The 13488-nt window shown below is 38.2% G+C and overlaps 1 protein-coding gene across 1 annotated transcript in view; it reads right to left on the bottom strand.

Annotated features, from left to right (window-relative positions):
• The window catches only part of Enpp6 (ectonucleotide pyrophosphatase/phosphodiesterase 6), a 112584-nt gene that overhangs the window by 31562 nt on the left and 67534 nt on the right, over positions 1 to 13488 (bottom strand). Inside the window, exon 3 of the mRNA XM_074054878.1 lies at positions 3366 to 3477. Coding sequence (XP_073910979.1) covers positions 3366 to 3477 — 112 coding nt within the window. The remainder of the gene's footprint in view (positions 1 to 3365; positions 3478 to 13488) is intronic.

The raw sequence follows: 13488 nt of genomic DNA, 5'->3' as shown, positions 1-13488 counted from the left end.
GTGGTGTGAAAACTCTAAGTGCTCTTCAAATTCCAGCTAGGAATTTGAGATAGAGTTGAACTGAAACTGAGAGGTAAGCTATGACTTCCTGCACGTGCTCCTGATGGAAAGAAGAATTATAGAACTTTGCCTAAACACATTGATACTGGATTATTGATCGTAAGTGCGTGTCTGGGTGAAGTTGATGGTTGAAGACGCAGGACCAGGAGTTATGAGGAAAGCAAGTGCAAGGTTTGTGGAAAGCCCAGCAGAGCTCCCTGCACGGGAGGGGCTTAGGGAAAAGAGCTAAGCCACAGTACAGATGGAGTCTAGGAGTGAATAGATTTCTGCCTGGCTTAGGTCCAGCTAGTCTACCTTGAAACTGTATTTGGGATTGATTGGCACAGAGTCAACGTCTCACTGAAGCCAGCTGCTTGCCCATCCCTTTCAGTATGGAGCAGAGTGTCCTGGTGAGGTCTGGTCAGCTCATCCTGGCCTGGGGGCACACATCTTGCCATTGCGTTTCGTTATTTTGGTGAGAGGCTTGTTATTTCTCTGGGAACCCCGTTGTTCCCCACACCCCTTTCTATGTTATGTCTGCTTCTAAAGTATCTCTCTCATCCAAAATGCAGTCACCTCTACCATCGTCCCCTTACAACATGACTGTGAGAACTCTGATGTTGTTGAGCCACACTGCATGCTTGAGCTGCTACGTACAGAGTGGTCTTGATTATTTTAGACTCTTCTAGACTATCTTCTAGACTCTCTCTCTATCACTTTTTTCACTCCTGAAGAGGATAAAGGTTAGAGTTTATTTTTTTTATGGTACTGGGGTTTGAACTCAGGGCCTCACACTTGTTAGGCAGGCACTCTATCACTCGAGCCACACTCCCAGGCATTTTGCTTTAGTTATTTTAGGGATAGAGTCTTGCATTTATGCCTGGACTGGCCAGGACTGCGATCCTTCTATTGGTGCTTCCAGCCTAGCAGAGACCACACATGCTGCCATGCCCAGCTATTTGTTGAGATGGGGTCTCACTAACTTTTTGCCCAGATTGGCCTTGAACTGAGATCTTCCTAATCTCTGCCTCTTAAGTAACTGGGATTACAACTATAAACCAGAATGCCTGGCACTAGATTTTTTTTTTTTTTTTTAGGAAAAATATTGTCCTACAACTGTCAGTCTTTAGTCTACTTTGTAAGAAGGTAATGATGAACATAAGGAATGTGTTGGTTAAAGAAAGCACTTCCTTTTTCTATGGGAAAGGGCTGATATATTTTACTGGCTTCCTCAGGTAGGATCATCTGGTCTATTGTTTTTCTTCTCTCACTTCAACTACTGCCCAGTAGTAGAGATGGTGGCTCTCCATCTTTCCATCTACTATTCTAAGGGGCTGTTTCTGGTGGCCCCATTAGCTTTGGCGTAAGTTAATGCCCATAAGGCAATTGTGTTGTCCTGATTCAGTCCTCCCCAGGTCTTCACTGCCCAACTCCAGGGGCATCACTCACGGACCACACTATGTGGAGGCCTAGGCTGGGGCCACTCCTCCGATCCCCAGTTCTCTGTAGCCTTTTCTCTTTAGAGACCAATGCCTTTGTCAGGCACACAAATACACCACCACCACCAACAGCAATAACAACAAAATCCTCCACAATTCCAAGGTGTAAACGCAACTTGCCAGCATTTTAGAAATTTGTCATGTTGCTTGAAAAGGAACATTCAAGCAAAGCAAGAATTTTAAAAGCCCACGAAAATAACAACACTTCACTTCCCTCAAGGAAATACCGCCCAGCACTTATTCCTCCAACATTCTCTGAAGACAGGGAGTGTGCTTAGGTTGGCCGGCTTGTCACCAGCACTGAGCTGGGATTCTCATGGCTGTGAGCTCCCAGCTCCTCCATCTGTGAGCCGCTCAGTGGTACACAGTGAGAGTCGATTCAGCAGTAAAGGCAAAATGAATGAGAAAGAGATCAAACTGTCAAACAGAGTGTTGGGGTATTTAGAGGTATTTGTATGACAACTGTGATGTGATCCAAGTTTCGTGTTTGGCACGGCAGTAGGCTGTAGAGATGGCTAGTATTTTGGATATGTTGGAAACAGCACTGGTTAGGTACAAAGCCAATCAAGTTCCAGCCCTGCTCATCTGTGGTGCACACTGTGCTATTCTGCTTTGCTTGCACAAACTAGACTGCAACACAATATTCTAGTTCACCATGTGTGTGGTTTTCCAGTCCTTGTGGGCAAGAAAAAGAAAGCAGTGTAGGCAGGAGGCAAAATCAAATAACACCCCTTCCCTGCCTCTCTGCAGAAAAACAAATGAACTGTTAAATTTGTTACTTGTCAATTTTTAAGTATTCCAAACTATTTCCTCTCCAACCTGTCAATCAGAGCATGAACCTTTATGTGCCCTAAAGGACTCTCTTGATAGATTTCGTAGAAGTGATTTCTAAGAGTCTGTGAAGGCAGAGGCCTTGTTTTCTCCTCAGATAGTTCTGTGGGAGTGACTGATGATGGTTGGGGCAGGACGAGAGAAAGTATGGGATTCATAGTTGGTCTCCTCTGTGTCTGAGGTGATGTCAGTTGTGGCCAATTCATATGACTAGTGCTAGTGATCTGTAAACCGTGCTTAGTGTATGTTTGCTCTCACAGTGTGGCAGCTAGAAACTATCCTCTTTCTTGGGGAGCATGAAGGTCCTGTCCTGGTGTCCATGCTCTGATAACTGTGAATCTTCTGCCTTGATCCCACCCAGGAAACCCATTCAACAGCCAAGTTGGCCTCAAGGTCAGCCCTGGAAACGAGGGAGCCCCAACATCCTCAGGCTCTTAGGTGCTGACTGCTAGTGCTGGTCTGTCATCTTGATGACCACTTTCCGTGATCTCTGGCACTGACTTGAGCCTTTGTCTGACTTGGTGATCACTTTCCCTCACAGACTCGTATGTGCTGTTCAGAGCAGCATTTCTGCATTTTTTTAAACTCTGAGCCATTGTTCCATGTGTTGTAATATACTTATGTGTTTTGTACATCTATAGGGAAGGGGTAGAATAGGCAATTTCTCTAAACTTAATTGACCATAGATCTTCCCTTTTTGCCAAATATTTGTTAACATCTTTGACATACAATTGCTCACTAAATCATTATTAGGAAAAAGCTGATACTTACATCGCTTCTCCATTGTCCAACGAATAAAAAATGAGGTCCCAATTCAACATCTCCTGCCTGAAATGAACTGTTTATAATTGTAGTCTATTAGCAGGTAACAACCACCATGTGAAACTCTCCAAGACATTATTTCACCTATGCCAGGCCCTCGTTCTCCACTTTATGAGCGTCACTGGTCTGGAAACAGGAACGACAAAGGTATGGTTAAGAATTTGGGACACTTACTTGAGTGAGTCAAGAGCATCGCTGACTGCATTGGCAAAATTGATATCCGTGGGGACATTTTTATATTCTAGGCAGTAAGTAGGTCTGACACCAAGAATCTCAACCTCACAGCCTAAGAAGAAAAAAAGATGGCGAATGGTTATTCTCTCCAATACTTGAAGGAGGTTTATGAAGTCTATGCCAGGAAGAAAACATTTGGTCAAATGAAAGTTTTGTACATTTTATGAACTAAAATAACTAATTGCTGATAGGTAATATGTTTAATTATAATTTTGCTTAACTATAACAGAGATTCTTAAATGCCATTCCTATGCAGCACTGATGTTCTGTGACAGACATTGTCAAAAATTGAAGAATGGAAACAAAATAAAAATTAATGAAATACCTCAATTAAAGTGTTTCCCCTATTTCTTTTTCAAAACAACTAAGTCTTCTAGTGTATCCTTGCCTGTTCCAGAATCAAGTGTTGGATAGTATCTGATTACTCAGAGATTTGTAAAATAAATATTTCATTGTCCTGTGTTATAAAAAGACCAACTGGATTTAGAGGAACTCCACTGAATTGATTAGCAAGAAAATTTCACCAAGTTAAAGCAAGGATTCCGGCCTACAACCTTGCCTCTCCCAAAATGCAATGAAAGAATCGGAGGCATTTGGAAGTGATTTGTTCAGTTTCTCTGCCCCAGACTCTTGGGCAAGTAGAAGTAATTTCCTTGAGGAAGTGACACCGATCATCTTGTCAGAACACAGAGCAGGAGAGGGGTGAACCAGCCTCGGCTTACATTAATTGAGTAAATGTTTATTTGGCATCAGCTACGGTGGTTTCTGTGTCCACACATAGTGGCCACAAAAGTGAATCAGCCGGGAACGCCATCCCAGAATATCCCGGAGTCTAGCCTAGTGGGAGAAGGCGCGGAGGAAGACGGTGTGCTGTGTGAAGCCTGAAGTGAGGTGTTCACTTGGTGGGCAGTGTGGTAACTCAGAGAGGGTGTTTGTTTAGATGTATTTCCTCTTGAGCTCTCCTCACATCCCCGGGGCGCACTCAGGACGCTCAGTCTTACAGAATTAACTGAGACACTGGGGGATGAAAGCAGGGGTGGGAGAGGCATCCTGAGCAAAAATGGCAGCATGAGCCAAAGTTCAGAGAACTTCTAAACCATAGTGTGCGTGGGGAGAGCTGCAAGGACCACAGACAGCCAGACAGTGCTGTCAGGAGGCCAGGCGTTGCTATTTCTTACAGCTCAGGAAAAATGGCTTCTGAGTAGAAGTGAGTAAAAGTGAGAGAAGTAGGGTGTGGGGGAGGAAGGAGCCTCTCCACAGGAACCACACTGACCCGTCTTGAGCACGTCTGTCCGTCCGTCCATCTGTCCGCTGGCTCCAGCAGACTTCAGAGATGGTGGGGAAGCCTCCAGAAGAGCACCTTCATCTGCATAACACTGCAAGACCTGAGTGCTTGTTGGGAGGCTCCACCCCTCTCTGCCAGGGTGGGGGGAGGTTCTGGGAGGACAAGGCCCAAAAAACAAAATCTGAGAGGGAACCAGCAGGCAGGCAGCTGTCCTTTCCAAGACATGTTTATGGAGAGGACAAATGCACTGTACAACTCAGAAATGAATCCTGCTCATGGCTTCTGGGAAAATATTTATTATCTTAAGAAATGCCAGTGGAATCCTAACTGGCTATATATTACCTTAGATACCTGTTTTATCTGTTAAATTTTATTTGCAAATTTTGATTGCTCTCTCAAAGCTTTTTATTTTGTACCCATCCTATGCTTACAGCCAGAAACCCAATAAGGCATCACACACCTTGTAAAAGTTTAAGAGCCTTATACAATGCAACCAGGTGTCTGCTTCTGGCATTTCTGATGCAGGTATGGGAGTTTTCAGGTAACAGAATTTTGACCATGGTTTTACAGATAAAGAAGTAGCATATGCTTTTTTGTGGGGAGGTGTTGCACATTAATATCAAGCCATAAATACTTGTGTACAAAAGTATTTGTACAACCAATAACAAGTATGTTGTTAATATTATCAAACATATGTTCTCTTAATCTTTTATTTGCTTAAAATGAATTTGGATGTAACACTGGCATAGTAATACAATTCACCTGAGAAATTTACTCTTGCCTTAGGTTAAAGTAGGATTCAAACTATTTGTATTGATTAAAAATTGTATGTAAAATTCTCTAGAAAAGATGTAGACAGTACATAGGAAAGTAGAGATTCAGTTACAATGCTTTGGAATTCTTTTTTAAAAATTGTGCAGGTATACTTAGTTTCAGACCACTATAATAAAGCAAATATCACAATAAGGCAAGTCAAATGATTTTTTTTAGTTTCCTGGTCATATAAAAGTTATGTTGACATTATATTATAGTTGATTAAGTGTGCAATATAGCATTATGTCAAAAAGTACATATCTCAATTTTAAAATGCTTTGTTGCTAAAATATTCTAGTGGTCACCTGAAGTGTTAGAAAAATAGCTCAATACACTGGCTTGGTGTAGGGTTGCCGCAAACCTTTAATTTCTAAAGAACACAGTACCTGTGAAGTGCAACAGGTGAGTCCTAATAAACAAGATATTCCTGCAATTAATTTTAATGCAATCAAGGACTATGGCAGCATTCTACCAAAGGCTAAAGGTAGGATAGGTGAACCTAAAGAAAATTCCCCTAAAGTGCAAAAATTATACATGAGTGCAAGGCAACAGCTCTTTAAACACTAGGGACAGAATTTCAAGGAGAGTGATCTTTCAATGTGTAGCAAGTTATGGGTAACGCTAGACCGAAAAAGAACTCCTCAGAGACCCCCAAAGTTGACAGCATAAATTCTCCACCAGGGAAGTTCTAAGACCCAATAAAGTGATCACACATGTCTTTCCTCACTTGTGGAGCTAGTGGCAAGTGAATATAACTTAGCATTCAAAAATGTCCAGAACCAGCTCACCTGCATAGAGGGCTGACTTAGATGCTACCAAAAGGGCTGACATAGTAAGCAATATGCAATTTTGGGGGAAATACCATGTACTACTCTCTCTACTGTTCTTTTTCACATAATGTCCAGCATATAATAAAAAACCGTGAGATATGCAAATAAGCAGTTAATGTTCTTTCTAGAGAAAGAGAAAGAAATAGTCAACAGAATCAGACCCAGAGATGACACAAACATTGGCCAGAAAAGGCAAACATAAAAGAAACTTCTTTAAAATATGATTGACTATTTAAAGCAAAATCAATAACAATACATATAAGCTTTACAACATACATATAACTAAAATATATGAATATTAATGAATAAAAATGTACATGTGGACAAATGACGTTATAAAAAATTTAAAATAATATTATTTATGAATTAGCATATTATTTCAAGTTAGAATATGAATAAATTAAGGATGCATGTTAGAGTATCTACAGTAACTATTAGACAGAACCCCTTAAAATCTAAATCAGCAGAGAAGATGTAACACAATTCTAAAAATATCCAATTAATGGAAAAGAAGTCAGTTAAGGAGAAACAGAAGGAAAAAATAGTTAAGATAAATAATAAATAATATCAGGTGGCAGACTTAAAGCCCAATCATGTCAATAATTACGTTAAATATAAATTGATTAAGCATTTGATCTAAAAGGCAGAGATGGATAAACAATATTAAAAAGATCAAGTTCCAAATATATGCTGTCTACAAGAAAAAAATTTACTGTAAATACATTGATTGGTTTAAAAAGGGTTAGAAAAAAACTAAGTACAAGAAAGTTGATGTGGTTATATAGCAGACAAAGTAGATTTCTACAAAACATCAAATGATAGTGAAAAGAAGTAACTCTTATAATTTGTTGGTGGGACAGTAAGATGAAATTTCCACCTTGTAAAATTGTACAATTGTTTCTCATAAGGACAAATTATATCTATCCTATAAGCCATCAATCCCACCCTTACTATCTATACAAGACAAATTAAAACATGCCTACAAAAAGACTTGTACAAGAATGTTCATAGAAACTCTGGTCATAATAGCTCCAAACTAGAATAACCTAAATATCCGTAAGTAGGAGAATAGAAAAACAAATTTTGATATATTCATTTCATGAAATACTACTTGACGTAAAAGAAAGAAAAAAAAACTGTTACGTGCCACAAAGTGGTGTATCTCAAAACTATTGTTTTGAACAAAAGAAGACAGATATAAAAATGTGTGTAGAGTATGGTTCCACTATATGAAGCTGAATAATGGGTAAAGCCAAGCTTTGACAATACAAATCAGAAAGCATTTGCTGCTGAGAACGAGGAGTAACTGGCCGAAAGGAGGAATGATAGAAACATTCTGCATCTTGATTTGGATGTTAGTTATTCAGGTGCATGCAATTTTAAAAATGTATCAAACTACTCAAGGTTTGTCCATTTTATTGAATGTAAATCATATCTAAAACAACTTAGATGAGTACCAGTAATATAAATGACATTGTATTAAGATTTATTAAGAACTCTAGTGTATGCTAGAAACCATGGATGGTGGCACATCTGTCAAGAACAGGCTACATATATGAGAGTGGTCCCATAAGATTATATAGCCTAAAAAAGATTAATGGCTGCCCATCTGGCGCAAAGATCTGAGTACACAGAGCCATGAAACCAATTCATTGGGGAGATGGAACTGTTTTGTGTCTTAATTAGAGTTGCAGAACCGAACATCTAAAGCCTGTTTTATTTTACATAAATTATATCTCAATTAAAACAAATACCTAATGATACAAAAAGTTATATAGCCCAGAGCTGTTGTAGTCATTTCAGTTTGTGTGAGTACAGTCTGTGATGGTCACAGAATTGGATGTATCCCTGTACTATGTTTTTTTCTATTATACATGTCTATGATAAAATTTATAAATTAGGCATAGAGAGGAATTAACCACAATAACTAATAATAAAAATTATAGCAATATATTATAGTAAAAGTGGTGACTATGCGCTCTCTCTCTTATTGTACATTCACCTTTTCATTTAATAGAAGCACTTCAAGGCTTGTATTTGGCATATCTGAATTGCCAGCGTTACTGCTCCTGTAGTTTGGAGCTATTATTAAGAAATACAATAGTTACTTGCATAAAAACACCATGATACCCTAATGTTAAGTTGATAACCAAGGCAGCTTCAAAGTGACTCATAGGCAGAAAGGGCATACAGGGTAGATACAGCAGACAAAGGGATGATTCACGTGTTGTGTGAGACAGAACAGGACAACTAGTGAGAATTTAAAACATACAAATTGTTTATTTCTGGGGTTTTCCACTTAATGTTTTTAGACAGCAAGTGATCACAGGTAACTAAAATCATGGAAAGGAAAACGGGGGGGTAAGTGTGGACAACTGTATGTACTTGGAGGGGTTCTTGGGTAATTGCCTTCCATAAGGCTGTGGTTGTCAGACAATATTCAGACAATTTTTATGGTACACAGCCTTTGTCTAGCAAAACAGTTCTCCGGATATATTGTAAGAAAATGAAGTTGCCGTGTTGTTAAGTTATGGCGCATGCACGGAATGAAATGACTTGCAGGCATTAAAATAATAATGTCAGTTGTTTTGATGGTCATAACATTGGGAGTAGAGAGCTGGTGTCCAAATGACTCAAATGGTAGAGCGCCTGCCTAACAAGCATGAGGTCCTGAGCTCAAATCCCAGTACCACCAAAAAATAAATGTTTAAGTGGGAAAAATGGCTGAAATAATATTGTAAAGGACAAATTCCTTTTTGTAACTATTTAAAGCATGACTATAACCCCCAAAGAGGGGAAGTAAATATGATAAAATATGAAAAAGGATAAAATTTGAGTGACTGGTGTGGTAGATTTAGGGGGAGGACTGAGGTCACGCTGAGCTTCCCTTCTCTTCCCCATCCCCAGGTGGCTAAAAATGGCCATGGACTGGTATTGAGATGAATTGAGGAACTCGGAGGGAAAGCTTTGCTTCCTCATGAACTATAAAGGGGCACTATAGGTACTGCCTCTCCCTCTGTTCCAATTTGGAATGCAGGTTGTGAAGACATGATCCCTGATCCTGTGGCAGCCATCTTGAAACTATGAGGAAATAAGCATGAAGCTGGAAAGTCAATACATAAAACAAAGCAGAAGTATAGAGAGAGTCTGGGTTTAAGAATGCCATTGATAGGCTGAGTGTGATAGCACACAGCTGTAGTCTCAGCTTCTAGGGAGGCAGAAACAGGAGGATCATGAGTTCAAGGCCAGCCTGGGCAAAGTTATTGAAACTCTGTCACAAAAACAAAAACAAACAAAAGGGCTGGGGTTTGGCCCAAGTGTCAGAGCACATACCTAGCATGAGCAAGACCCTGGGGTTCAATCCCCAATAATGCAAAAAAAAAGACATTGATAAGATGAACCACATAAAGCACCTTTTGTGTGATGTAAGTTCCTGTGTGTTTACCGACTCTTAGCATGTTCTCCATTATTTGCATCAGACAATTCTCGGCTGATAGAGAGAGACCATGGTTGACTTTCATATTCTTATTACTGCTCACCCAAATGTATGTAGCTTTTCTAAAATAAATACTACTCTTGTAATAAGAAATAAAAAACCAATTTTTAGTGATAACTTTACAACTTCCTTCTAGCATACAGAAGTTCTGTTGCATGACTGTGTTACTACCTAGCAACCCTCCTTTGGTATTATGGAGCATCTGATAGCGTTTTCATATATGTCCTCTGGAACACTTAGGTATGCATTTCTCTTGGAATAGATGTATGAGTAGAATTGCTAAATTTGGAATATACTTGTGCTCAACTTTATCAGATGGTACCAAAGAATTTTTCAAAGTTGTTACATCAATTTGCTCCTGCCAGCCCTTTTTGAAACTTCTAGTTGCTTTACTGTTACCAACATTTGGGTTTGTTGGGTTTTTTTAAATTAGTAATTTTCCATTTTAGTGTGTGTAGTTAATTAGGGGGCTCCAGAGAGATATAATTCCCTAGGGGACATATATATATATATATATATATATATATATATATATATTTGCAGAGATTTATTATGAGGAATTGACATACCATTACGGAGGCTAAGAAGTCTCGTGATCTGCTGTCTGTAAGCTGGACCCCCAGGAAAGCTGGTGTTATAATTCAGTTTGAATTCAGAGGCCTGAGATGTAGGAGTGATGAGCACAGATTGATGTCCCATGCAGGAAGGGGTGAGTTCCTCCTTCCTCTGCATTTTGTTCTGTTCATGCCCTCAGTGGATCATTCACTCACACGAGGGAAGGCAATCTTCTTTATCTTGTCAGGACACACCCTCAGAGACACACCCAGAAACAGTTCAACATAGGCACCTCCTGGCCATTCCAGTTGACACATAAAATTAGCCATCATAGTGGGAGTGAAAAGTTATCTCACGGTAGGTTTGTTTTTCACATTTTTTTTCTCATAAGTAATGCGGTTGACTATCTTCACATATGTTTCCATTTAGGTGCCCAATTGTGTGTTGTGTCAGCTCAAATCTCTTCCATGTTTTACTTGAGTTGACTTTTTTCTTTTTATTTATAGGAGTTCTTTATAAGTTACAGAGAGGAATTTTTTGTTTGCTGTATTTTCTCTCATTTTGCAATTTTTCTTTTTTGCCCTTCTTTAAGATGTCTTTTCATGAAGAAAAGCCTCCAATGCTAATATCTTTTCCATCGTTCGTTTTTTTGTGTTGTTGGTGGTACGTTTTTGTTGTTTAAGAAATACTTTTCTTAGCTGGGTGCTGGTGGCTCACACCTGTAATCCTAGCTACTCAGGAGACAGAGATCACAAGGATCACTGTTGGAAGACAGCCCTGGTGAATAATTTGTGAGACCCTATCTCAAAAATACCTAACACAAAAAGGGCTGGTAGAGTGACCCAAGGTGTAAGCCCTGAGTTCAAGCCACAGTATGACAAAAACAAAAAAAAAAAAAAAGAAGAAGAAGAAGTCCTTTTTTTATTCAAGGTCATGAAGATATTCATCTCTGTTTTCTTCCATGCTTTTCATTTTTCATTTAGATCTATAGTCTCCCAGGAATTTCATGCAATTAATTTTCATATACAATGTCATATACACATACATATATAGGTCCAACTGATTTATCGTAATTTTTGGAAAGACCATCTTTCATTATAGCTTGACCACGTCACACTTATAAATGATAGTCACCATGTGTCTGTGAGTCTTCTTCAGGAATCTCTAACATTTGCCTATGGTCTATTTGCCTATAGTATATGTCTATTCTGGCAAAAAGAACCATTTCTCTTAAGTTTCATAGCTAACAGTAAGACCGCCTGCCTAGCAAGCATGAGGCCCTGAGTTCAAACCCCAGTGTTGCCAAAAAAATAAAATAAAATAACAAAGCGGGTTAGTGGAGCAAATCTTCCTACTTTGTTTATCTGACTCAAGATGGTTTCTGCTATCCTTGAGTGTTTGAGTTTCCATATAAATTTATGATCATCCTGTCAACACCACACACACACACACACACACAGTTGGGATTTTGATTGGGATTATATTGAATTTACAAACTAATTTTGAGAACATTGATATCCTTTACTTAAACTACTGAGACTTTCAATTAATAAACATAGCATTTCTTCTACTTTTAAGGAGTTTTTTTTTCATTTCTCTAAATACTTTTCTATGTAAAGTTCATCTGTTTGATTCTATTGTTAATGATATTGGTTTTTACATTTAATTTTTCTAAATTTTGTTGTCAGTCTGAATAAAGAAAATTATTTTTAAAAATTGACCTAATGTCAAGATACTTTCCTTATTAATTCTAAAAGTGAATTATCTTGGATTTTTGCAAATATGGTCATCTATGAATAGTGACAGTTTTTCGTTTGTAACTGTTTTGCTTTTATCCCTGCTTTTATCATCCCACCCCTTCCCCTAGCCTCAAGTGACTAGGACCTCGTGTACTAAGGTATATAAAAGACATTCTTACCTCATACCAAAACACATCACTACAAATGCTATAGGATTTTTGGTAGCTATGCTTTATCATATTTACAATGTAGTTTATTAGTTATACAAATTTATTTCAATAAATTCTAGTTATGTTTTTTATCATGAATTGTATTTACTAAGATTATCAAATGATTTTTTAACATGTATTTGTGATTACCTGGATTGATTTATAAATGTTAAGCTTATCTTATATTCTTGTAGTACAGCAAATTTAGATAGCATATATACTCTATGAATGTATTACTGAATATCATTTGCAAATATTTTTAAATTTTTTATCTAAATTCATGCAAAAAGTTTTCTCACAGTTTACTTTCTTTTAAGAACTTTGCCACATTTTTTGTATCAAGATTATACTGATCTCATTATAGAATGATTTATCTTCATAAATTTTCTCAAAGAGTTCACATAGGACTAGTATTTTTTTAAATGTTTGAAAACTCCTTGTGGAAGCACCTCAGTTTTCTATTCCTAGAAAAAGTATTTATTATGCCTTTACTTTTGAAGGATATTTTCCCTGGATATAGAATTTAGGTTGTAATTTTTTTCTTTTATCAATTTGAGGATATCATCCTATTATCTTCCTAAATTCCAATATTTCCGCTGGAAAGTCAGCTGTCAGTCCTATTATTGCCCAATTGAGCAAGTTTCTTTGGTTACTTTTAAGATTTTCTCAGTGTTTCTGGATTTCAGCAGTTTCAAAATTCATGATAGTCTTTCCTGGGTCTCAAATAATAGTTTCTTGAATCTATGATTTGATATCACTTGTTAGTTTTGGAAAATTCATATTCATGATTTCTTAAGTATTACTTCTGTTCTTTTCTCTCTCTCTCTCTCTCTCTCTCTCTCTCTCTCCCCTCTTATCTGTGGCCTTTTTGCTGTGTCTCATGTGTATTTCTGCCTTTTTCATTCTTTTGCATCTCTATTTTGGGGGAGGCAATACTGGGGTCTGAGCTCAAGGCTTTGCACTAGGCAGGTGCTCTCCTGCTTGAGCCATGCCTCCAACCCTGCTTCTCCACATTTCAAGTGGTAGTTCTAGCTTCAGTCTTAGAACTTCTTTTTTTAAAAAATAAAATTTTAATTTACTAGTGCAAGTCTCCGTTTTGCCCTAGGGAATCTATTGTATGCTTTGTTTCTCTTGTT

The sequence above is a fragment of the Castor canadensis genome, chromosome 14, assembly GCF_047511655.1.
Source record: "Castor canadensis chromosome 14, mCasCan1.hap1v2, whole genome shotgun sequence".
NCBI classification, from domain to species: Eukaryota; Metazoa; Chordata; class Mammalia; order Rodentia; family Castoridae; genus Castor; species Castor canadensis.
This window is presented reverse-complemented; position numbering and strand designations above follow the sequence as displayed.